Raw genomic sequence first — 26,777 nt, 5'->3', positions numbered from 1 at the left:
AGAATTCCATCCACAACAGTTCTCAACGGTAGCTTAAACCAAAGGAAAAATAAATATTTTCTCATTGTTTTACAGAATTTACTGGTGTTAATTAATTTTTATCACATATAATAACCTGTTTTCTTTGCTTATGAGGTACGTTTCAAGTAAGGATGTTGATTAATGATTTTTTTTAATTTTTTTTTACTGTGAGAAAATTCATATTGGCTTTACAAACTCTCTCCAAGAACGTAACTATTCATAAGAACTGAATCAGCCTGTTCAGAATTTTATCCAATATTCGTCTGTCGATACGTACGTAGAGGAGGATATTACTGGGTATCATAAGTTTGAATTTTGATATTATCAATAAAATACTGATCACATATTGTGCATTCGTCAGATACTGAAGAAAAGATTACTCACAAAAATAGACTTCAAGAAAGCCTGTAATATTTTAAAAGGTAAGTCTTATACGAGCATTTTAAATTAATTCGGTGTACTAATTAAACCAGTTAAATTGACTAAAATATGTTTAAATGAGACTTATATATTGAGGTCCGCATAGGTAAACATTTGTTCGACGTATTTACTATTCAAAACGGACTGAAACAAGGTAATGGTTTATCGTCATTTATTTTCAACTTTGGTTCGGAATTTGTCATGAAGAATTTAAAGGAAACAAAGGGGATTGGAATTGAATGAGCTTCTGTTCCAGGCTGACGTCTGAAGTTTTGTTAGATGTTTGTAAAGAAGTTGATCTAGAAATAAACGCAGATAAAATGAAGTATTTATCGATATCTCGTCACCAGAATTCTGGACAAAACCATATAAAGGCAGACGATAAATATTTTTAAAACGTCGCGTGTTTCAGATATCTGACAGCGGCTTCAAGAGATCGGAATTTCATTCAAGAGGGAACTAAGATCAGGCGAAATTCAGGGTAAATCTGTGTAACATGCAGTCAATAATATTTTATTTTCCCGTCTGCTGAATAAAAACATAAATATTAAAATACGTATAAAAAATTTCTACCTTACATTTGGTTTGGATGTGAAATTTGGTCTCTTACGTTAAGAGAAAGGCAAAGAGTGTTTGAGAATGGGGAACTGAGGAATGCGCTTGGACGAATGTGGCAGGAGGATGGAGGAAATCGGATTTGGCATGGGAAGATGAAAATGCTTTCAGAATTTTGGTTGGAACTCTCGAAGGGTAGAGGGAACTTTGAAGACCTTGGCACAGACGAAGGGAAAAATGGATCTTAGGGAAACAGGGTTTGGACACGTGGACTGGTGCCTCAGGATGGGGATCAGCGGCAATTTCTTTCGAACTCCCCTGTTGTCGTTAAAGGCAGGGAACTGCTTCTGAAGGAGGACTCTTGCTTTATGATTTAGTTGGCTTTTGTGTACTCGGCTATGACTTAGCTCGGAGACCGGCTATCTGCCTGAAATATTTCTTGGTGTTCCTCAGTCGCTCCAGGAAATTTCCGGGATTGTAACTTTAAATAGACCGCAACCTCTTCTATCCACACCCTCTCCAGTTCATTAGTCACTGTGTAACGTCTAGTGAGACGATTAATCAGCCAGTCAAGAAATTTCCTGTCATTTATGGAATCCGACTGTTCATTACATTGTTCACAAGAGCCCGCCATTCGACTACATACCGAACCACAAGAATTTATTCCATATTTTTACACTTTAATTATTAAAGTCCAGTTGAATATTTTCCTACCATCCTTACAATCTTTGTCTTGGTCTACCAAGTGGTCTATTTCCTTTAGGTTTAAACAATTTTAGTATGAAACATTGTGACCTTGGGTATTTCATACTGTATCGTAATGCAGTATCATCTGCACTTTGCCTTATCCCGATATCATCTCCTTATTCTTTGGCAGACGCGTTTAGGCCCTTGGACCATCTCAAATACTCCATTTAAAGTTTTGTTATGAGCAGGTTAGGTTAGGTTAGATTAGGTTAGGTTAGGTTAGGATAGGTTAGGTTGTGTTAGGTTAGGTTATGTTGGGTTAGGTTAGGTTAGGTTATGTTAGGTTAGGTTATGTTGGGTTAGGTTAGGTTAGGTTATGTTATGTTAGGTTATGTTAGGTTAGGTTAGGATAGGTTAGGTTGTGTTAGTTAGGTTAGGTTATGTTGGGTTAGGTTAGGTTATGTTAGGTTATGTTATGTTAGGTTATGTTGGGTTAGGTTAGTTAGGTTATGTTAGGTTAGGTTAGGTTAGGATAGGTTATGTTAGGTTATGTTAGGTTAGGTTATGTTAGGTTAGGTTATGTTGGGTTAGGTTAGGTTAGGTTAGGTTAGGTTAGGTTAGGTTAGGATAGGTTAGGTTAGGTTAGGTTAGGTTAGGATAGGTTAGGTTAGGTTAGGTTAGGATAGGTTAGGTTAGGTTAGGTTAGGTTAAAATGTTGTGCTCATTTCTTATCCCCCTCGTTTAATCTTCCCTTATTTAATCACTCATAACTCAAATTTGGGTTAAGAATATGCCTACAAATAATGTAGCACTTCATTACAGAATGTCCCGGACCCTAATAAATGATAAATTAGTAATGTTAAGGAAGCGATCGTGGCCTGTTTTACAGCAGGGCCCCAGAATTTTACTGTGGGCTGTTGTTCAGCTAATGCATACTAGATGTCAGTCAGACCACCCGATCTCCTGACTTAGAAGCGTCATTAATACTGCCCGAACATCGCGATATCCCATCTGCTGCTGTTTTGCAATCTGTGATCGTTAGAATCTGTAATTTTGATGTAATAAGGACGAATCTAAGTCTGGCCCGCGGGTTATAAAAGATTCCTTCGCGTCCTGCGTTCACCGTTTCTTTATACGACGTTTCGAAGTGATAATTCGCGTTTCAGATGAGGTCGTGGGCCGATTTTGCGCGGAGCATCAGCGTCTGCTCTCAGCTCCATACGTCAGCTCATTCATCGATTTGTGCCCGCGTGCTAGAGAGGGCCAGGTGTCGCTCAGGTACAGAGGTTACAACATCTGGAACTGTCGTCTCTTGTCTCCTTATCCAAGCGGAACTCGCTGAAGCTTAGGGCCTCATATTGCGAACAGACTCAGAAATAAGCTAAGTGTAACTTATTTCCAGCTTAATTACATTGCTTTAAAATACTTAAAACTTAATTCACAGCACGGTTACTGAGACAACATTCTTCCACGTTAATATATGGCACTACGTTCCTCTGACTTTATCTACGTATTCGCAATGCTAAATGTGGTTTAAACAAGTGAGTTCGAATAAGATGTTATATAATTTTCTTTATAAAAATATTTAATTATTATATACGACGAATACTTTCCGTAATGCTAATATTGTTCTCGATTGTAACGCCATGCAGGTAACCCTGAAGAAGGAGACTTTATGTCTATCCGAAACACTGATATCTGCCTAAGATTGCAAACGGCGTCACAAACCAGAGGACCAACATCGAGAACCTCAGACTTCTGTTAGTTTTGTCATTCTTTTATGAAGCGTGGTATAGTTCTGGGCCCTAAAATGTCTTGGTACGTCCCTGATAATCGCAGTCCATTACCCTTCCTTCTTGCCTAACGTATTCAGCAATCGTAAAATTCGATTTTGGTAGGATCCTTAGGGTTCCCGTCGTGAGGGTTCTTTCCCCCTTTAGGCAAAGTTTACTCTTAACACAGGTATTTTACTCTCAGACAGGGATGTTAGTCCATTTGGAAGTCCTCGTCAGGATTATCGTCTTCACCGCGCCTTGTACCTGGTGTGTCTACAGATTTGTTACGGACCCACAGCGCGGACTTTCCAGAATATGAACCCTTCACGAGGAACACTTCATTAAACGCGAAGAATCGAACACGTGGCGTTCTGAATCACCAATATAGTGACCACCAGTGATCATCCTTTCTTGCAGAATCTAGAATCTTGCAGCTCTGGAGTACGTAGCAAGACGTATTAATGGTCAGCGCGGATTTATGAATGACTTCTGAGTAATGTCTTTCCACAACGTCTCAGCCATCGCATCGTCGTATTCCTTAAAGCAAAGTGTTGGCCTTATGGAGCAGGGATCGGGCAGTGCACGGCGTTGGTTCAGTGCCGTTCGACTGTGCAGAACTCAACCTCCAGTCGAGAGGCCTTGCTCGGTCGGTATGAACGAACCGGGAGAATTTGTAGTGGGGGCGGATTACAATGAAGACTGGAGTATCGATTCGCTCCGGTGGTCATTCATTAGTGCACACAGAAACCCACTCAGCCGGAGAGAGAGTCTGATAAGTCGCCAATCAGTCTCTTGACAAACAGCCACGCAATGAGCATGATTGTGAGTCACTACGAGACATACGTAAATGATTGATTTGTCATTAACAAAAAATGTATTAAGCACAGCGGAAGAGTGAGCTTTCAGCCGGCTGGAATTCATTCATTCAGCCATTGATCACGAAGTCAGCCATTGAGTTCGCATGGCATTACGTAAAGCCCAGTTCTTACGCCAAATAAATTGGTACTTTGTCAGTAAGAGAGAGAGACGTATTTATTTACCTGGACAGTCAAGTGAGTTGCCAATCACTAAGATTGGCTTTTAACTGGTCATTTCAACCAGTTAAACATACCGTAGCAGGTGATAATAATTAAAAAATCTCACAAACTTGATTCGAAATGTTATCGAGTATTATTATTCTTTGAAGTTGTATCCCATATCCAGGCCATCACGAAATTATTGGCAAACGTCAGTTTGGATTCCTTAGTAATGGGCCAATTACTGATCATATATTCGATGTTCGTCAGATACTGGAGAAATTTTATCCAGAAAGTGCATAGACGTTAAGAATCACCAATCACCATGACTTAGGACAGAAATGTTCTTTAGTATGTTAATTAAAATCCACGTGAAGATATCCGTCTTCTGGGTTGTTGCGCTGTGTAGTCTGGTCGATGTTAACCAACGTTTCGGAGGTCATACTGCCTCCATCATCAGGGCGATTAAAAATATGAAGATTTCTGTCTTCTGGGTTGTTGCGCCGTGTAGTCTGGTCGATGTTAACCAACGTTTCAGAGGTCATACTGCCTCCGTCATCAGAGTATGAAGATTTCTGTCTTCTGGGTTGTTGCGCTGTGTAGTCAGGTAGATGTTAACCAACGTTTCAGAGGTCATACTGCCTCCGTCATCAGAGTATGAAGATTTCTGTCTTCTGGGTTGTTGCGCTGTGAAGTCTGTTAGATGTTTACCAACGTTTCAGAGGTCATACTGCCTCCGTCATCAGAGTATGAAGATTTCCGTCTTCTGGGTTGTTGCGCTATGTAGTCTGGTCGATGTTAACCAACGTTTCAGAGGTCATACTGCCTCCGTCATCAGAGTATGAAGATTTCCGTCTTCTGGGTTGTTGCGCTGTGTAGTCTGGTCGATGTTAACCAACGTTTCAGAGGTCATACTGCCTCCGTCATCAGGGCGATGAGTATGAAGATTTCTGTCTTCTGGGTTGTTGCGCCGTGTAGTCTGGTCGATGTTAACCAACGTTTCAGAGGTCATACTGCCTCCGTCATCAGGGCGATGAATATGCCAATAGGGTGTGAGGTGCTGGGTTTATAGGCCGGGAAGTGAACTTTCCGGCCTATAAACCCAGCACCGCTGTGAGAACCTCAAGTCTTACAAAATCCACGTGTTTGCGAGGTCTTGTGTACGACAAATACTGTGTTTTAACCCCCCCATTTGGGGGGGGGGTTGGTTTAGTTTCTTACTCAAGATTTTAAAAAAGCAAGTGTTTTAAACCCCCCATTTGGGTGTTAAATTTATTACTCAAGGGGTTGCGTTTTAAAAACTTTACAAACCCCCCCCCCCCCCGAGGAACTCCGAAAGGAGCGCTCTGCTCTAGTAATACAAAAAGATGTGTGATGTCACGATATTTTGTCTTGCAAACTGCATCATACTGAGCTTATCTACCCTGGCCTAGCCTGTAAACACTTTATTAAGTGAGGAATAACATATTTTGAGTTCTCAATGACACATTGATATTTCAGACAACTGAATATTCAGCTGTTTATAGCAATCCATTTCGTGAAACTGCAATAGCACGAGAGAGACTTCTGTATTCAGATTATGCAGAACAACAGTTGGCACCGTTGTGCCATCTCTTAGCGAATACTAGAATTAGTCACGAATGCAATTTAGCCTCCAAGCAACGACCAGAGCTGATTGTGGCGTGGACTGTCCTGAACTTCCCGATTGAGTGGTTAGCACTATTCCCAAGTATTAAGTAAGCTCTGGGCTCGATTCATTCCTTGGATGTCGGCTATTCCGACTGAGGATTTTGGTGGTTTAATCGGTTTTTTTTCCCAGGAAAATTATGAAACACGACGTTAAAATGAGCAGTGGCCGATTTTTTTTAAATATATATTCTTCCATTTGCCGCCATGAAAGCGTTGCTAAATGAAACTAAGAAACAAACCAAAACATAAGTCATTAGCTCAGTCGGAACCATTGGACGATTTAAATTATTTCCCAAAAAGTCGTTTCCGAATTGGAATTAAAGAACAATATTTATTTTTTGATATTTCAGTAATATTTACGCTGAAGCCCTTAATATATCTGAAATTTACGAACACAAATAATCTTCGCCCTATAATGAGGGCGTGGGCCTTGTGTCGCTTGGTCGCTGGGACCGTGGGTTCGAATCTCACTCAAGCCATGGATGTTTTTCTGCGTTGTGCTGTCCTGTGTACAGGTAGAGGCCTCGCGACGGGCCGATCCCTCGTCTAAGGAGTCCTACCAACTGTCGATCCCAGTATCCCCCAGTATAATGAGGGCAGAGACCAATTCAGGGATGCTCATTTTGACTACGTTAAATTTCTAACCGATTTACCACAAAATTTCGCACGATCGCCATGTTTTAACTGCTAGTACATACAAATAGTCGTCACGTGTCATTTGGGATGCAGCAGGTATGGGTGGAAAACTTGGTCTCTCTGCTTGCGTGAGGGCCATATATTGAGGACGTTTGGAAACAGGGTGGTGAGAAGAACTCCAAAGTAGACGAATTTTGAGGGGAATTCTTAGCCAGCTGAGCGACTAGCAAGTTTTCGAGAAAGCCAGATTGACCCGTTCCTTATTCCGTCTTTCAAAACCTTAAAATGCAACGGTGAATTCTTTTGTTATGAGGACGCAACGCTGTCTGGTGCTGGCGAGGGAAATCACCATTCCAGCATTGACATAGACTACCAGAATGTGACGTGGAGTGTGTGTGTTCCGCGCTTTGGTTTACAGAAAAGAACGCCTATCGTCCTGTCTCTGTACCGTCTGTCAGTAACTGCCTAGTCTCATCTCGTTTGACGGATGGAAAACTTCGATGTCGTGGTACAGGCGTCAACTCAGGCCCGCTGAGATTTTACGTCTCATTTAATCTTTTCGAAGGCGTTTTTCAGCCTCGTCGTCCGTGTGGTTTGTGCTTCAGAATTTGTTTCTAATGTCATATGTTATTCTGTCCAAACAGTTTATACAACACCGTCTATTTATATCTGTTACACTTTGTACTGATTGTATTTGCAGTTATTTCGTGATATCTTCATTTTAATATGTTCTATGTAATCCTGGGGTCTCGGGTTCGACTCCCGGCGGTGCCCGAATTTATAACTTGTGTTGGGCAAGGCCGTGGTCTAGGCAACACGGAGTTTTCCTCCGTGGCATCCCAACAATTACTCCATTCACACACAGAAGAAGGCAATGGCAAACCACTTCTGGATCATCTGCCAAGAACGTATATGAACAGGTCCCAGTCCGAGAAAAGGATGGAAGGATCCTGTTCATATGGACCTGTCGTCAGACAGAACACTAAATAAATAAATAAGTCTTGTAGGACTATAACGTTCAACTATTCTTTGGTATCTCGCCTCTACTGATTGTGTTTAAATTATTTATCTACTTTGAAATGACCAAGATTCAACTCTATACAGTGGGATAAAGTTGGTATTGCTATTACTTTAATTTCTTCTTATAATCTGTGACGTTATTCTTAACCGTTTGAACCTGAAGCTCGTATAAGCAACCTTACATATAAAGTTGAAATTGTGGGTTTATGTATTTGCTCGATTATAGTTCGATAATGAGTATATCGAATTTTACCAAACTAACCTTACCTGATCCTAGAAAACCTGACGTGAGGTAATGCGACGTAATGTAACTCATGTATCAAAACGTGTTAGGTGTTCTTTTCGGTTTAACTAGAGCGAAGAACCCCTTATGAGTCCGTCCTTTAGTCACCGCCTTCTAGAATCCAAGAAAGACCATTGCTTGCCCAAAAGACGAAGAAATCTTAGTGTTTCTCTCATCGGCGTTCACCCCAAACACGATTTCAAACCCCTACCATGAGTACGAACAACTCTCATGTATCTTCAGTGTAAATCAGGCTTCTGGGGACTTGCGGTGAGCCAAATTGTGTCCCCTGTCACCGGAAACAAAGATATTTGCCGTATACATTAAGTACCATATTAAATCGATAAATAAACTCAGTAAGTTATCGACTATTAAAGCGGGTGGTACATATCGATACCATTTTTTTTAAATGATTAACTATGCCTGGTGTTTTAAGTATGGCCCACGCATATGAATATTTTCTGTGAGATTGGTTATATACGACGAAAGTTTCTAAATGACACTTTTTAATATTATAAAGTAATAAAATATTTTGACGCTACGTTGTTAACTTTTAAATTTCGTCTGGATAACGTCATCGGTAAAGCACGAGGGGAAGGAATTCAATTAAATGGGATCGTACTTATTCGATTCTTTGCTTTTAAACTGCTCACATTGCATCGGGTCGAATGGACGGGTTAAGGATGCGGAAGGAGTCGGTCGGTGACGGTTCAAAGGTAGTTACCCCCAGTATTTTTCTAGAGGGACCAAGACATCGCACAAGAAAGACGGATTCCATGTTCAGATTCGAACCCGGAACCTCCAGAATACAAAAGTGGAATGCTAACCACTCGACAGCAACGTTCAGTGAACTGAACAGTCCCAGTGAGAGTTGACTGTACTATGATTTCAAGGAGAACGCGTACATATTTTTTTTTAAGAATAAGGCAGTAATTATTTTAAAATCCTGTAATGGATTTGGTCTCCCAATTAAATAGTAGCCTGTATGAAAATTACACCAAATCAAAATTATCAGCAGTCTTAAGACGAATAGTTTAAAACTGCGTCAGAATTCGACTGTCTAGGAAATTACAATGAGAACGTGAGATTAACTAAAATAAGTTCAGGGCTTCCTGTTTCTCCTGGCTTCTAAAATGCCACTGAACGACGTACGTATGTAAACAATTGTTCTTCGTTTTGTTTTGTTAGGTTATGAGATTCCATTTCTTGCTGTCAACGTGTGTTTAAATATCAGGAACAATATCGGTCACAGTAACGTGGGTTCGAATCCCACTCAATGGGTCGTACGAATATTATCTGTCCCCTGTACGTCGGGGCCTTACGATAATTACGATAATCGAGGTACTCGAAACAAATGAAATATGATTTAACTGATGCAGAATTGTGTCCAGTGATGCTGTGGCCACTCGTACGAGAGAGAAGTGGCGATTAGACAGCTGAGGATGGTACCAGGAAGGTGCAGTTTTAAAAATATCCCAGTGCTGAGCATTTGCCAGTTGGGAGTGGGGGCGCCCGAAATACATCTGGTCGCCGGTGTCGGCTTTTCTTTGTGACGTCATCCATCGCCTCGTCGTCACGGAGGTAAAAGAAAGTTGCGTTCAGTTGTTGTCTGCTTCGGCTGTTAGGTCGTTGCCCATCGCAACATGACGCAATGTGATGGATGCGTGTTTTATGACGCACTCGAAAGCGAAGGAGCAGGGCGCTTGAGACCTTCCAGCAGAGGGGGTGAAGGACTCAGAAGAAACGTAAAATTTGTATTATTCAGTTACAGTTATAGTTATACTAGAAGCGGATTTTTTTTTGAGGGGGGGGGTATTTCGTTCGTAAATCCAAGAGTCGTTAATGATGCTTTGGTATATTGCTTATTATTATTATTTAGTGTTCTGTCTGACGACAGGTCCATATGAACAGGATCCTTCCATCCTTTTCTCGGACTGGGACCTGTTCATATACGTTCTTGGCAGATGATCCAGAAGTGGTTTGCCATTGCCTTCTTCTGTGTGTGAATGGAGTAATTGTTGGGATGCCACGGAGGAAAACTCCGTGTTGCCTAGACCACGGCCTTGCCCAACACAAGTTATAAATTCGGGCACCGCCGGGAATCGAACCCGAGACCCCAGGATTACGAGGCCAGCGTTCTAACCGCTAGACCACCTCATCTTATTATTATTTAGTGTTCTGTCTGACGACAGGTCCATATGAACAGGATCCTTCCATCCTTTTCTCGGACTGGGACCTGTTCATATACGTTCTTGGCAGATGATCCAGAAGTGGTTTGCCATTGCCTTCTTCTGTGTGTGAATGGAGTAATTGTTGGGATGCCACGGAGGAAAACTCCGTGTTGCCTAGACCACGGCCTTGCCCAACACAAGTTATCAATTCTGGCACCGCCGGGAATCGAACCCGAGACCCCAGGATTACAAGGCCAGCGTTCTAACCGCTAGACCACCTCATCTTATTATTATTTAGTGTTCTGTCTGACGACAGGTCCATATGAACAGGATCCTTCCATCCTTTTCTCGGACTGGGACCTGTTCATATACGTTCTTGGCAGATGATCCAGAAGTGGTTTGCCATTGCCTTCTTCTGTGTGTGAATGGAGTAATTGTTGGGATGCCACGGAGGAAAACTCCGTGTTGCCTAGACCACGGCCTTGCCCAACACAAGTTATCAATTCGGGCACCGCCGGGAATCGAACCCGAGACCCCAGGATTACAAGGCCAGCGTTCTAACCGCTAGACCACCTCATCTTATTATTATTAAGTGTTCTGTCTGACGACAGGTCCATATGAACAGGATCCTTCCATCCTTTTCTCGGACTGGGACCTGTTCATATACGTTCTTGGCAGATGATCCAGAAGTGGTTTGCCATTGCCTTCTTCTGTGTGTGAATGGAGTAATTGTTGGGATGCCACGGAGGAAAACTCCGTGTTGCCTAGACCACGGCCTTGCCCAACACAAGTTATCAATTCGGGCACCGCCGGGAATCGAACCCGAGACCCCAGGATTACGAGGCCAGCGTTCTAACCGCTAGACCACCTCATCTTATTATTATTTAGTGTTCTGTCTGACGACAGGTCCATATGAACAGGATCCTTCCATCCTTTTCTCGGACTGGGACCTGTTCATATACGTTCTTGGCAGATGATCCAGAAGTGGTTTGCCATTGCCTTCTTCTGTGTGTGAATGGAGTAATTGTTGGGATGCCACGGAGGAAAACTCCGTGTTGCCTAGACCACGGCCTTGCCCAACACAAGTTATCAATTCGGGCACCGCCGGGAATCGAACCCGAGACCCCAGGATTACGAGGCCAGCGTTCTAACCGCTAGACCACCTCATCTTATTATTATTTAGTGTTCTGTCTGACGACAGGTCCATATGAACAGGATCCTTCCATCCTTTTCTCGGACTGGGACCTGTTCATATACGTTCTTGGCAGATGATCCAGAAGTGGTTTGCCATTGCCTTCTTCTGTGTGTGAATGGAGTAATTGTTGGGATGCCACGGAGGAAAACTCCGTGTTGCCTAGACCACGGCCTTGCCCAACACAAGTTATCAATTCTGGCACCGCCGGGAATCGAACCCGAGACCCCAGGATTACAAGGCCAGCGTTCTAACCGCTAGACCACCTCATCTTATTATTATTTAGTGTTCTGTCTGACGACAGGTCCATATGAACAGGATCCTTCCATCCTTTTCTCGGACTGGGACCTGTTCATATACGTTCTTGGCAGATGATCCAGAAGTGGTTTGCCATTGCCTTCTTCTGTGTGTGAATGGAGTAATTGTTGGGATGCCACGGAGGAAAACTCCGTGTTGCCTAGACCACGGCCTTGCCCAACACAAGTTATAAATTCGGGCACCGCCGGGAATCGAACCCGAGACCCCCAGGATTACAAGGCCAGCGTTCTAACCGCTGGACCACCGTGGCTCTTGCCACGTCTATTGGCTTCCTTTACACAAAAAGTTAATCTTCCAGTCTCGTGACAAGACATGGATGTTTGTGTTTTCATCCAAAAATTAACATAATCATTGTAGACTCATGTGCCCCCATTTAATTTCAGCTGAAAGTTTACCGCTATAACCCCATTATCATTTGTAGTTTTGTTTCAGCTTAATTTTTTTTTTTTTTAAAATATCTTTCTTCTCTCCTCTCCTGAAATTTAAATATCCTAAAAATATTTCTTGAGACACTTGCAGAATACATGTCCTAGTTCTCATCACATTTATCTTCGATTCATGCGGGTTCAAAAGAATATTACACCAACGACCTCTTCGTGTTGCATGTGACATCTTGTCACTGACATGTGACTGACTTCCTTACGCACGAAATCATCATTAGCTTTCCTATTTCCACAGATTAATGTCTGCTGGTTGAACGCCAACCTCCTGTACTCCCACAAAAACTGACTTACATTTTACCAATTATCTTGATACTGTTTTAAAAAAAACCTGACCTGCAGAGACCCCTGATATTCGAAGTTCCAAATCACATGATAATTTACCGTCTCATAGATTGTTTATCCAAACCACAGGCCTATGTAACATGACGTAACACGCTCGTTATTTACAGTAGGGATATTTTAGTACCAACTCAACCCCCAGACAGGTTGACAAACTGTTTGACTGCTCATTCACTGCACTGGCTGCTTCACTCCATATCCGAAGGCTGTCTTCTCTGACAGCAATTGAGGACACTCCATGTAGGACAAGGGACTCTTTTGACATAAATCTTCACAAATTGATCGGAAAGTCACACAACCCATATTAAAATACACTGGGGAAACTCTCTGTTCTGAGTGGATTATCCTTTGGGGCTGCAAAGATTTTACAAATTCATCCAAGGCGTGTACATTTCATAAACGAAATCGAGGGGCCTGAAAGCAATGGGAATTTCCAGCTATCTGTTTTGTGATTACAATCTAATTCCATTTTTATAAATACAACACGTATCAGGAATGGATTACGTGGCTTTTCAGTTATCCTGTAGAAAGAAGAATCTACAGAATTTAGTGGTTAGTATTCCCGTTTCATATTCTAAACCAGTGTTATTCAACCTGGGGTACGCGAAGACATCTTAGTGGGTAGGCGAAATTTAAAAAAAAAATATTATTTTATGATAAACACTGAATAATCAGTAATGTAATTTATTTAATTTATTTTAGATGTAGATTATATACTACGTATAACTTGAATTATACACCAACAACTTTGGGGGTATAAAGTTGAAGAGAAATTATATCTGGGGGTACGCGAACAAAAAAGGTTGAATACCACTGTTCTAAACGACTGAGGTTCGAATCTCGGCCAAAATGCCGTCTGTATTTTCAAGTAATACGTCATTGACATTAATAAAATTCATACTCGATTATATCACAACTCTTGTAGGAGAGCCCCACGAAAACGTCAAAGTCGCGAGGTTGAAGATTATCGAAATCGACCACGACCTCAAATACTGCGAATTTCCACGACGTTATTATTAACAAGCATTTTGTCGATATTATAAGTAGTGCCCATACGTGTCTAAAAACATCGCGAGACACCTAAATCTACAGAATAAATGCTGAGTAATTTTTATGGCGAAATGTCAGGTAGTGATTATGTTTGTCCAAAGTCGTCGTGACTTGGGGATCTAATCAATCAGAATTCTTAGGGATAATATTGAAGACACTCAAACTGAAACAAACACTTCTTCGGAAACATTAGCATTATTAATTTCCCGCGTTACGTCGAAGACAACTGTGTGCATGTAACACTGAACATGAGTGTGGGTTGTCTTTTCAATGACGTAAGCAAAGATGGAGTCTGGTTTACCTGTAGATAAACTGTTTGTTGTTAATTTATGTGTTTACCAGTGGAAAAACTTTCGACATGCATTTTGTGGCGAGAGTTGACCTACGTTCGTGTTAGTTACCCTTAAATGACAATCCGTCTCTCTCTCTACGTCAGCTACGCGTGTGTTAATTCAATAAATATATTTATTTAATTCTTGATTTAGGAATATGTGTAAGTTTTAATTTCTACATAAATGGCAAAATGAAAGTGTATCAAATATTTTAATACTGTCATGTTGCCTACAAAATATACTAATATGTATACTTCGACAATGAAAGACTGCACGCCTGCCAACATTATAACGTGAAGCGTGATAGATTAAGATACGAGGTAAACAGGTAAGCTGAGTAAAACCATTATACCATATACGAATAAAAATGACGCGCACAGTTCACTATATTTAATATGTGAAGGAACGAATAATGGAGCTTTTTAATATTCCGCAATCAATAATAACAATCATGTGTAGCCCTCAAGTAGGCAAGTATAATGACGCCAATGCGCAACCCCTTCCGCGCAGGTGCACCACTAACCTAACTTCTTCTTTCAGTATAGCCTTGGCTTCTCTTGCGATCGACGCCCAATCTTCCCTATTCTGTGCTTTACTTTTCGAGCGTCTTACGCCCATCTGTTTAAGATCAGACTTCACGTCTTCGAACCACCGGAGTAACCTAACCTAAACCAATGTAAAAAAGACGGGATATTTACGACAGTTGGAAAGCGTGTAAAACGACATTTCAATAATACGTTCCAGATACTTCATATATCGAACAATCTTCTACGTATACACCCAAGGACATGCAGAGCTCAAACACTGACGCAATCTACCGGATCGAGCACTGAAACATAGCTTCCGAAGTTCGATTGCAACGACCTCTATATACTCGCTCGCATTAGTTCTTAAATGTAAGTATATCAATGTTGAGGAGCTGCAAGTCAACGTCTGTCTTTATTGATTTTTTCACTGAGCTGAGCTGTGTTCTGGTCGTGAGTGAACGGGTGCTTTGAAATTTGTGTCGAACTATAAGGTTTTGGCGGAACGTATTAAAGACACTTGAGGAGCCCAAGGAAGACATGACGTGGCTTTTATGTTTCCATTATTAACACGTAAATGGCATTAATCGAGACTTTCTTCAAGCACAGCGGCTTTGAGTGTGTAAATGTATAAAATATATTTATATATTTTGCATGATGAAGAATATGAAGGTTGTAATTTATACATAAAGTGTAAAATAATAGCATATAAAGATGTTAATGATTTTTTGTCTCAACATCAACAGTCTGCATATCCAACCAAAATATCTGTGTCAAATGTTTCAGGGTCGCTTACGACTACAACAGGTGACCAGTGCAAAATACTCATGTCCTACAAGTATAATTACATGTGATGTTGACACTGCATTAATTTTAAAATATGAAGGATTCATATAAAAGTGTATTTTAATTTTACGTAAACAATAATCACTATCACACATTGCCCACTCCGGGACAGGTTGCGTAACGCCTGTGCGCAGTACCTTCTGCTCACGTGGTTACAAACATAACCTAACCTAAGTAGGACGGGCAACGCCTACTTAGAAATAAAAGAACTTCGTGTACGAATTTCGCTAAATGGATGGAAAACATTGAAATTTTTTATAGACGTCATGCCACGTGTAAGTTAATAAAATTCATGCTCTGTTATATCACAACTCTTGTAGGAAAGAACCACGAAAACGTCAAATTCGCGAGGTGGAAGATTTTCGAAATCGGCCACGACCTCGAAAATTTGGAATTGCCATGACGTTAATACTAAATTTTGTAATTAGTGCCTATACGTGACGAAATACATCGTGATAAGCCTAAATTTACAGGTTTAATGCTGAGTGATTTTTATGTGGACATATCATGTAGTGAACATGTTGTCCAAATTCGTCGTACATGATTTGCGGATCGAATATATCAGAATTACATACAAATGTTACGTCAAAATGCATGTAACCGAATGATTTTAGGTCCATTTATGAATTTATTGCCCTGTATAAAAATGTTTAACCGAAATTCGTTATAAATTTCTTAATATGGAGTACAGATGTCGTTGGTGGTGTGATGTTTGTTTGGATATTCCAGAGATGGCGCACTGTTTCATCTACAATTATCGTACAATCATCTACGTAACTACTCAAGCACATGCAGTGCTTACACACTAACGCAATCTATCGGAACCAGCACTGAATCCGAGCTTCCGCCGCTCAATGTGAGCGACCTCTATATAATCGTTTGTATTAGTTGTTAATTGCGTGCAATCAATGTTGAGGGCTGGAAGTATTGATTTTTTTCTCGGGGCTGATGGGTGGTCTGTTGGTGAGTGATTTGTTGAAAGTTAACTTCGCTTTAGGCTGTAGAAATTCTTAGGGACCTTATTGAAGACACTCGAACTGAAACAATTTGTTCTGGGGTTTCTTCCTTGGGGATAAAGCTGCCCGGGCCTGAAGCTAAGCAGTCACCTTAGTCCCAAGGTTAAGAATGCTTAAACCCCCCCCCCCCATATGGTCACGTGACCTCCAGAGACAACTTTGCCATCTTGCTGTATCTCATTCGGCTATATATATGAAACCATCCGTTGATACTTGAAATAATCGATTAATGTACTTTACGTAGCCCATATTAGATGATAATGTGAAGTTTGAATTAAGAAAGAAACAACAGGGAACTTGTTAATTATTATCGAGAGCTGTCAAACACAGACAGTGGAAAAATAATTTTCAGGAGCACATATAATTGACATTTTGCGATAATATATAAGACTTTCATCTGGTAATACCCAATATATAAAGAACAAACACTGAAACAGTGAGACAGTTATGTCGATAATACCCTTTTCTCCCGTAGGTTGTCAACGTTTTAATGCATAAAACGATTATTATGCGGCCCCAAGGTCGTAAAGTACTTGTGGAAAGTCTGTGGGTCCCTTCGTTCCGTTCTTAGAACACGATGTTATAATTCGATGCAAATAAAAGAACACGTGATGTTACGTTATTTCGATTTTTAGACTCAGTTTAAAGAAAAGTGAGAATAATTAAATTATGTTCACCAACAAATACACTTTCGCCCTGGTGGCACCGACTTCATTCAGGCTAGGCAGCGAACTTGTTTAGCTGTGTGCTGTTGGGGGCGTATGGCCTTATTAAGGTCGCAAGAATACTCTTCATAACAGCGACTCACGCAGTGCGTATACGTCACGCACTCGGAGAGACTTCCGGTCACGTGAACAGCGGATGTGACGTCACTCGAATAAGGTCTCTCTCTCTCTCCCCCCCCCACTTTTGCTCTGGGCTCTTTGGTTTGGGGTGTGGGGGACGTCCGCCCGCAAAGGAATGCGTTTAATAAGATTAACATTTCAAAAGACCAGAACCTCGTTTCTGTTGTCGGTCTAAGTGACCGGTTAGGAAGGAGAAGTTTTAGAAGCGTACGTTAGTGCAAGTTGAAACTGAACAGTTTGTTAGTTACGCGTTCTGATTCTTATTTGAATTACGTATACTTCCTATCAGTTGTATGAGTTTAATAACTTAAGTTTTATTGGTAACATAACGAAAGTTAATGTAACTTAATTCACTAACCATGTGATAATCATTTGTTTGTGAATGGTATTTCGAAAACACAAAGAAAATGTAGACAAAGTGAATAAGACTTCTGAAGTAAATAAATTCCAGACATTGTACAGAGCTGCTCTGTGCACTGTTAATTAAGTGAGGTTATGTGTGTAATGGCGCGAGGAAAAAATATTAATACTCCCGCTGGAAGATTTGAATCAACAATACCTGAAACGTTGGTTAACATCGACCAGACTACACAGCGCAACAACCCAGAAGACAGAAATCTTCATACTCTGATGATGGAGGCAGTATGACCTCTGAAACGTCGGTTAACATCGACCAGACTACACAGCGCAACAACCAAGAAGACAGAAATCTTCATCGCCCTGATGATGGAGGCAGTATGACCTCTGAAACGTTGGTTAACATCGACCAGTCTACACAGCGCAACAACCCAGAAGACAGAAATCTTCATACTCTGATGATGGAGGCAGTATGACCTCTGAAACGTTGGTTAACATCGACCAGACTACACAGCGCAACAACCCAGAAGACAGAAATCTTCATACTCTGATGATGGAGGCAGTATGACCTCTGAAACGTTGGTTAACATCGACCAGACTACACAGCGCAACAACCCAGAAGACAGAAATCTTCATACTCTGATGATGGAGGCAGTATGACTTCTGAAACGTCGGTTAAAATCGACCAGACTACACAGCGCAACAACCAAGAAGACAGAAATCTTCATCGCCCTGATGATGGAGGCAGTATGACCTCTGAAACGTTGGTTAACATCGACCAGTCTACACAGCGCAACAACCCAGAAGACAGAAATCTTCATACTCTGATGATGGAGGCAGTATGACCTCTGAAACGTTGGTTAACATCGACCAGACTACACAGCGCAACAACCCAGAAGACAGAAATCTTCATACTCTGATGATGGAGGCAGTATGACCTCTGAAACGTCGGTAAACATCTACCAGACTACACAGCGCAACAACCCAGAAGACAGAAATCTTCATACTCTGATGATGGAGGCAGTATGACCTCCGAAACGTCGGTAAACATCTACCAGACTACACAGCGCAACAACCCAGAAGACAGAAATCTTCATACTCATCGCCCTGATGACGGAGGCAGTATGACCTCTGAAACGTTGGTTAACATCGACCAGACTACACAGCGCAACAACCCAGAAGACAGAAATCTTCATTGTTTGATAATTTGCATTCCTTGTCGGCCTCAATTTATATTTATTCAAGATGAAAATTTATCGTTGCAAAGTGGTCACACTGCACAGACAGAAAATATTTGGTCTCGCATGCTAATTCATCATATTGATGTGTTTCAGATAAAAAATTTATATCCTAACAATATCTGTATCGTTCGTATGTACAGCAAGTTGTTTAGGACAGTGACAATAACTTCATGTAAAGTAGGGGTTATATTTGACCGCCAAGGACCAAATATAAATCTTTCCATGCAGGAACTATTATTCTAGGAACGAAATCGACAATTTTCAGCAGTTTCAAACATGAAATTTTAGACAGACAGATGACACGACATGTTGTAGAAATAAAATTAACCTGCAGGCTGATGGAGACACAAAATTTTAGACTTGCCAATCCTGAGTGATTGTTTTCATGGTTTTCTCCAGTCTGTCCAGAATACTATTTAGCAATGCCTTAAAATAGATTACGATCTCCGCCTTCATGATGATTTCTCCAGTTTAATTGATGACATGTGAGCTCTGTCGTTAAACACCGTTCTTAAATGAACGGAGTAATCGATTGTTGGAGATGTACAGTTAATTTTCTATGGTACTAGCAATGTATTCTGGAGATTGACCGTGCACTGGCGACATCTGTTGGTCGAAGCTCGAACTACCATCAATACCTCGACTGTGTAGCAGTAGTGCCTGTGAGAATGGTAAATAATTTTGACCACGCCATCATAGAGATCGGTAAAGAACTGGCTTATGACGTCACATATGTGCTATGCTGCCATCTATCCATATTTGTCATAAAACTACTGTAAACAATGGCTGGAAGGGGTATGTTTTTTTTTGTGAAAATGTGACCGAATGTGATCTTTCCCGGAAATGTATAAAAACATTAACAATGGCAGTACTGGAGTAATTTTGAATTCTTGGGGGGAAACTAACTACTGACTTGAGATTAAATGATGTTTGTAGATAATTTAGACATTGTTTCAGTAGGATAATCAATATTGTAAGATTATTGAATAACTTGTTACCTATATAGTATTTTGGTATTTAGTGAGGATAGTTTTTGGCATATAGAGGTCGTATTTATATCTTATGTTTAAATTATTTACATCTGTATTTCTTCTAAATTTGTCCAAGTCTTCCACCACAAATGATAGTAAACAGAGTACGAATTCACATGCAAGTGGAATATAGTAAATTTCACAAATAATTTTATAAAATATGCTCTGCTCATAACACCTGCCATTTTTCAAATTATTTTCTTTTGGATGTAAACTACTTTATTACTGTCTGTTGAATTTTCCCAGATCAATCCATATCATCAACAGAGAGAATACGTTTGGATTGAGCGTATATAGTTCGTAATAATGAGAGCAAGAATTTTCTGGCTAATGGAAAAATATTAAATTTCTTAAACAATTCCCTACATGAGGATCTCTTTTAGTGCCTGCCATTATTCTAATGATCTTGTTTTGGATGTAAAATGTTGAGTTTCTGCAGAAAATAATTTCATATCACTTGAACCTCTGAAACGTCTGTAAACTCCTACCAGAGTACATGGCGCAACAACCCAGAAGACAGCCGTCTTCAGACTCACTGCCACGAAAACCCTGAATCCTACTGGGACCATAATTCTTTGCAAGGTGATGAGGTACTCCAAGTGGGAGAAATGGCTGTCATTTCTAAAAGTGCAATCTACAAATTCTGGAAGTCATTTGTCTTTTTTTGTACTGTCCCCAAATTTTAAGATATAATTTCATTGTAGTAATTCTTTAAAAACAACGCACCACGTTTTGAATGGCAAGGAAAAGTTGAAATCGACTGTTACGCCTATTGGTGTTTCATGACGTTATAAGTTATAGTAACATAGCCATTTTTAATTCTGTGGTGTCTTCTTCAGTTTATTTTCCTCTTGTAATCTTCAAATGCTCTACCTCTATTCCTTGTTCAGAGCAGTTTATTTTATATTTTCAAATGTTTTATAAATATTATTATCATTCATTTACTTATGTATGAAAATGGGCTCAGTTCCCTATTCTACATTGAATACATTACGTATGAGTTACAAAATACAGAAGTAAAGAAAATAAATGTTGCACTTTAGCTTATTAAATTAAAATATTTCGTGTAATAATGTTAGACGAACTATTGACAAATTAGAAAAGCAGATGTATTTTGGAGAAAAGTGACTTGAAGATGATGATAATTAAGAAATAAAAAATTAACATTTAATTTTTGTTTTTAATTAATCATTTTTCTACTAATTATGCTGAGGAATACTTTGTGTTTCCCCTGGAATCCTTAACTTCTCCCTTTTTAAGAATGGGGTTCACAACACAAACTTTAAGAACCACGTAAGTGCAGAAATTTGTTAAGGATGTTACAGCAGGCTGTGCCGTGTAATATTTTTTCGCCTATGCAACTATGTGTGTACTCTAGTGTTTCCACTCGCGCAGCTTACTTAACGACCTGATAATGGAGGCAGCAAGGACCTCTGAAACGTCGGTGAATTTATACCAAACTACATGGCACAATAACCCAGAAGACAGCCATCTTCACACTCACTACCATGAAAACCTCAAATCCTATAAAGAAATATCTTATTTGCTAACTATAACTTTCCATTATAACCAATACTTCACACATATTTTGGTGAATTATTTATTATAAATTGTATTACTTTTGTTTCCTTTAGATTCAAGGCCAGCTTGTTAGCAGTGAACCATTTACTCATATGACACAGAACTATGCTTGACATGTTACAGAAATCATCAAAATGTTTACTATCATTTATGACACTCGTGTCATCAGTGGATCTGGGTTTTGATAAGTTATTTATTGTATCATTGGAGGAAGGGCATTTACATATAAGGTCCTAGAATTGTCCTTGGGGAACTCCATGTTTTATTGTTTCCCAGTCTGAGAAAACATTCTGAGTGTATTTAGGAGATTATTTTTAAATATTTTGTTTTCCATCTCTTTGATAGGATCTGGTTGGATGCCATAAAAATGTAATTTAGTTCACGAAATGTCCAAAGCTTTTGCTGTATCACAGAATATTCTTCCAACGTGCATTTTTTGTTTATAGGTTATAACACATTTTTTTCTTTAATATTCAATCTTCAGTGAACCAAATTGTTCTGTGACCAATATGTTGTTAGTATGCATATGATGGTTTAACCTGTTGTATATAATCTTATAGTTAATAGTGAAATTGGCCCATAGTTTGTCATACTTCTTTTGTCACCACTCATGTGTCGTGGTTTTACTGCTGAGATTTTAAAACTGTCTGGGAAAATGCCGGTGATTACAAATGTGGGACAATGGGCAACTTATTAAACCTTAATAAAGTTTCTATATTTTACATGTTTCTTCACCATAACCTGATAAGTTTTATTATTTGAGGGAATGTATTATGCTTATTATGCTGTATTTATTTCAGTTTCAGTGGTTTGAATAATTTTAATACCAGGAAATTTTGCAAGAAATGCATCTTTTAAAAAGGAAATAGCATCTTTACTCCCCACATAATGTAACTTTATACTTTCAGAAATTGTTGGAAAATAAAAACATCGATGTCCTAAATACAATGAAGTACTAGAAGCAGGAAACCGAACGTGATGATGGCTTCATTAGTTTGGAACATGTTGTTCAAGTAAACGTACAGTGATCAGATTGTGTGAAAAGTAACATGCAGAAAAATCAAGAATTTTACATAACACAAGGAGGTGCTACACTACAGATTTATAAAGAGTGTACATTGTCAGGCTGTAGTTATACATTTATTACGAAGTAAAAACAAGGTACAAACATTAATAACATATTACCATGTCATGATTGGTTCATTCTTCTAAAGCAGTTCAGCAAATTACTGTCCTTGGCACATATTTGTGGGTTAATCAGAGTACACTTTCCTACACTTGTATGGAATGTTGTAAACACTTGGCATTTAAGGGAAAAATCATCCTTAATGAGTCAAAGAAAGGTGGCGGGAGACCCAGTCTTGATGATGTGTTTTGGTTGGCACCTTGATGCTGCGGTTGAACGTCCTATGGCACCAAAACCCAGAACATCATCATTATCGTCAGTGCCGTAAAGTTTAAAATCTCACATACATTCGTTATGCTTGCGATAGGGACCTACGGCAGGCTTTTGCGCACACGGCCTTTTCATTCCGTGAAAGCGGGGCATTTCTTGGCATTGTTCGTTTTCTCTGTTCCATTTACATGAATGTGAAATGTAATGCATATAGTGCTCTTTACCCTTGTTGGGCCCTGGTAGTTAAAACTGAAACTGTAGTATCGTGCCAGATATACTATCCCTTTTTATGGAAAGAGTCCAAACGAAGAAAATTGTTGTTTATGAAGCTTGAGTTGTAACAGTGGTTTTTGGTATGTGATTATAGTATGTTATTTCAGAAGAGAAAATGATATTAAGATACAGGTTCTAATAAATTCAAGATATTTTTTATTAAGATAAACATTACATACATCCGAAAGTTAAGTATAGTTACGTAGAAAGGAAATAAATTTCCAACATTTCAGGAGTGTTTACTCTTTCTACATAGGGCAACGATGAAGGCATCAAGCGCTTCTGATACATCTGTGAACTTCTGCCAATCTACATAGTGCAACATCCCAGTAGGACATCTAATTAACCGCAGCAAGAATCTGAAATCTTACAAGCTTTGTGGTTCACATAAAATATTTTGCTGTAAGCTGAGTGTGACAATTTCTGTCTGAGGTCAAATTTTCAATAATGTAGGTAGATACTCTTTGGTATATACGGTTTCCTAGTTTTCATATCTGTGATGTACATAATTACAAATAATCTGTGATGGAGGCTATATACAGTGTTTGTGATTGAGTTTGTGGAATCTTAATTTACTTATTGAAGTGTTTTAATGGTAGCAGATTGCGTCGGTGGTCACTGCGAAAGGCTTGTTGAGGAAAGTACGTGTAAGTGATTTGTAGTTTGTTACCACATGTTTCATTACTAGGCAAATTTAATGTTATGACATGACAAAGGAGTGAGCGAACGACTTTTCAACATTATTTTGAAATTGACTGTGTACTGATTTAACGCGCATTTGTATTCTAGCATGTGTAGAGTGTTGGGGAGTGCATAGGTGAATTTGTAAACATTGCAATAAACGTATTGATATTTCCTTATGAAGTATGTATGGTGGTTAAGTATAGTTTTATGGCCCAGAGCCACAATCGGTGGCAGAGTAGTGATAATCCGAACAAGTATTACAACCAACCACCAGCTTCAGTGTGTAGGTAACTGCTAAAGCAAGCTGTTTTTTCATATACTTTTTTTGGTATTTGTTTATCTCATAGGCTTGTAGTGCATCATCCTTTTGAGTTTCAGTATTTTTGGAGGGAATGTTTGGTTAGATAAGTTTAGCAAGTGCTTTAGTTTTTTCACTTATTTTGGCATTATTCCACAGATGCTCCATGCCCATCTGTCACTCTCCCCTGAAATGTGCACTCTATCCAAAAGAAATCAGGCACTTGATATTTTCCAAGTCCCAATGTGGGAGTCATGTAAGCATACAGCTTACATCATAATTCCGTTTATTATCTCCTTGTAGTTGTCTGTTTGTGTCTGCTCCATTAACAACAGTGATTTGTGTCAGATGTCTATGAAGCAAGGGTGCCAGTATTTCTGTCTAATTAGAAAGCTGTGAGTTGATGTTGACATTTTTGAGTTCTCTAATAGCAAAACAGAGGTAAAGTTTGCACTGTGGTTGGTTGGCATTGCTCCATCATAGATTAGTCAGTGTGATAGGTGACACTTGATAAAATATGCAAGCACAAAACTTAAGGAGAGGTTCAAACATTGCTGAACAATACATGGAATGTAGGTAAGATACCTGAGGAATAGAAAATAGCAAGATTCAGAAATATACACAAAAAAGTAGGCAAAAGAAAATGCTCCAATTATAGAGTGCTGTCTCTCCTATATGCATCATATAAAACATATATGACAATAATGTGATCAAAATTCCAATCCATAGTAGAAGAGATTTTACAAGAGGAGCAGTGTGGCTTCCATAAAGGTAGATCTTTCTTCTCCCCTGAGACTCGAACCAGCGCGCATTCCGTATCGCTGGTCCGAAGCATGTTGCCTCAGACCGCGCGGCTACTGCGCAGGACTAGGTCTTGTCATAGTATCTGCAAATTTGTTGAGCCTTTTCGGTTCTGTACACAAAATGTATCAATTCCAGGAATCTTAACCCAGGTTTTCAGGCCCCTACTAACTGAGCTAGTGGATTGTGGTCCTCTAGGTCGTGATGCCATATAGTCTTATAGGATGCATCCAGTGTTTCGGAGGAACGCGTCACCTCCGTCTGCATCGCAGGAGTGGGATGCAATGCCTTTTTAAGAACCTCCAAGACAGCGCACACTACAAAACATAAGTTGCACATTTTCACTGCTGTGGAAATCTCAAATCTCATAATATATATAAATTTTAAACAGGCATTTCCAAGGCAACCCATCATTTTATTTATTATTTTTTCAGTTAATGTGAAGGATCTGTAACCTAAAGCTTTGAACATGAGTGACACTTCAGAAGATCTGATTTTACCATCTTCTCAAGAGTTGAAGGATGCAGAAGCAGGTTAGTGGGGTTATAGGTGACGTTTCCATTTCTAGTTTTCAAACGTTCCTTCTTTATAACACTACAACAAAAATTTGTAGTGTTCGTGTGTGTGTCTTCAGCATGTAACCTGTTTTATGTGCTGTAAAAGTTCAGAAATTCAATGCATGTATAACGTATTCAGTTAAAAATGTTTGCGGGATGTTTGCTTAGTTTTTTTGGAACAGTATTGTTGATGTAAGCACTGTAATGCATATACATTTAATTTGTTTGGAAGGGTATGAGTATTTTGTGTCATTTTGGCTAGTGTATGGGTGTCACATAATTCTTAGATTGAACAGTGATCATTTCTCTAAACAGCATTGATGGTGGTACTTCTTCTAAGGCTGAACTGAAGCCGACTTAACAAGGATGTGACTTTATTTCTTTGCATGATGTGCACTGAATGAAAACATGTTCATCCATCTGTCCACATGATTCAACTACAGAACTGCTGGACAGATTTTGATGAAATTTGGTGTGGATGTTGTACTGTAAAATGATACTTTTAAATTTTCTGAAATTGATATTGCCAACATGGTGGACAAAGAAACTTGTGATGGGGTTAACACAAGTGCCATTTGCAGAGGGATCGTATATGGTTATGTACTTTCAGAAAATACAAAACTTTGGAAAATATGGCAGCTGCATGGGGGGGTGGGGGGGGGGAACTTTTTTTTACTGGAGTTTGATGCTATGACTCCATGTGTATGAGTCCAGAATGATACCGCAGACCTGACATGCCTTATGACATGTCATTATTGATTTAAAGAAGACTTTGTGACCACGTGTTTTGTACAGTTTGAAGTTAAAGTTGTGTAAGCTAATTGATGTAATCTTATTAATTTTTAGTTATTTGTTACTTTGGATATGTACTGACTGAATAAAGGTTTTAAATAAAAATACGGGCTAGAAAAGATTTAAAACTTTAAAGTTGATTTTGTAACATGGTGGAATCTAATTTGGTCTTTTAATTTGCTTCATTGGATTCAGTTCTGTGTTGTTTTCCTCTTCAGCTCGGAAAACACAATGGGAAAAGTCGTCTGCCAAAGATTCAAATGGTGTTGAAAGCGATCAGGAAAATGAAAATGCTGAAGATAGTTCTAAATCTCCGCCTAAAATCCACCGTACTGCAACGGCAATGGCAGTGGAAGAAACGGTAGAGGAAATTGAATTCAGGGAGAAATATTTTGAAGGTAAGTTGTGAGCCGGCAGCCGTAGGAACAGTAAGCCAGAATGTTGTCTGATAATTAAAATATTCTAGAAGTAGTTTGTCTAAATGTAACACCCTGATGTTGAGGTGTCTGTTTCAAGCTCCCTATCTCCTAAGTGATATTTTGTAGGAAAAACAAATGTAACAAACAAAAGTACAGCAAGTCAGCAGGT

General features: G+C 39.6%; 1 protein-coding gene across 5 annotated transcripts in view; it reads left to right on the top strand.

Moving 5' to 3' along the window:
* Positions 1-26,777, top strand: part of XNP (ATRX chromatin remodeler XNP) — a 190,136-nt gene that overhangs the window by 99,097 nt on the left and 64,262 nt on the right. For 3 of the 5 annotated variants that reach the window (XM_022071000.2, XM_022070999.2, XM_022070998.2), the window contains exons 1-3: positions 23,561-23,704; positions 25,275-25,373; positions 26,408-26,587. In XM_022071000.2, coding sequence (XP_021926692.2) covers positions 25,310-25,373; positions 26,408-26,587 — 244 coding nt within the window. In that variant the 5' untranslated portion in view covers positions 23,561-23,704; positions 25,275-25,309. Of the gene's footprint in view, positions 1-23,560; positions 23,705-25,274; positions 25,374-26,407; positions 26,588-26,777 lie in introns of those variants that run through there. The other 2 variants (XM_087352020.1, XM_087352021.1) reach the window with 2 other exon arrangements.

The sequence above is a fragment of the Zootermopsis nevadensis genome, unplaced genomic scaffold (genome assembly GCF_977971745.1).
Source record: "Zootermopsis nevadensis isolate Lab colony 2312 unplaced genomic scaffold, Znev_1.0 Znev_ptg000020l, whole genome shotgun sequence".
NCBI classification, from domain to species: Eukaryota; Metazoa; Arthropoda; class Insecta; order Blattodea; family Termopsidae; genus Zootermopsis; species Zootermopsis nevadensis.
This window is presented reverse-complemented; position numbering and strand designations above follow the sequence as displayed.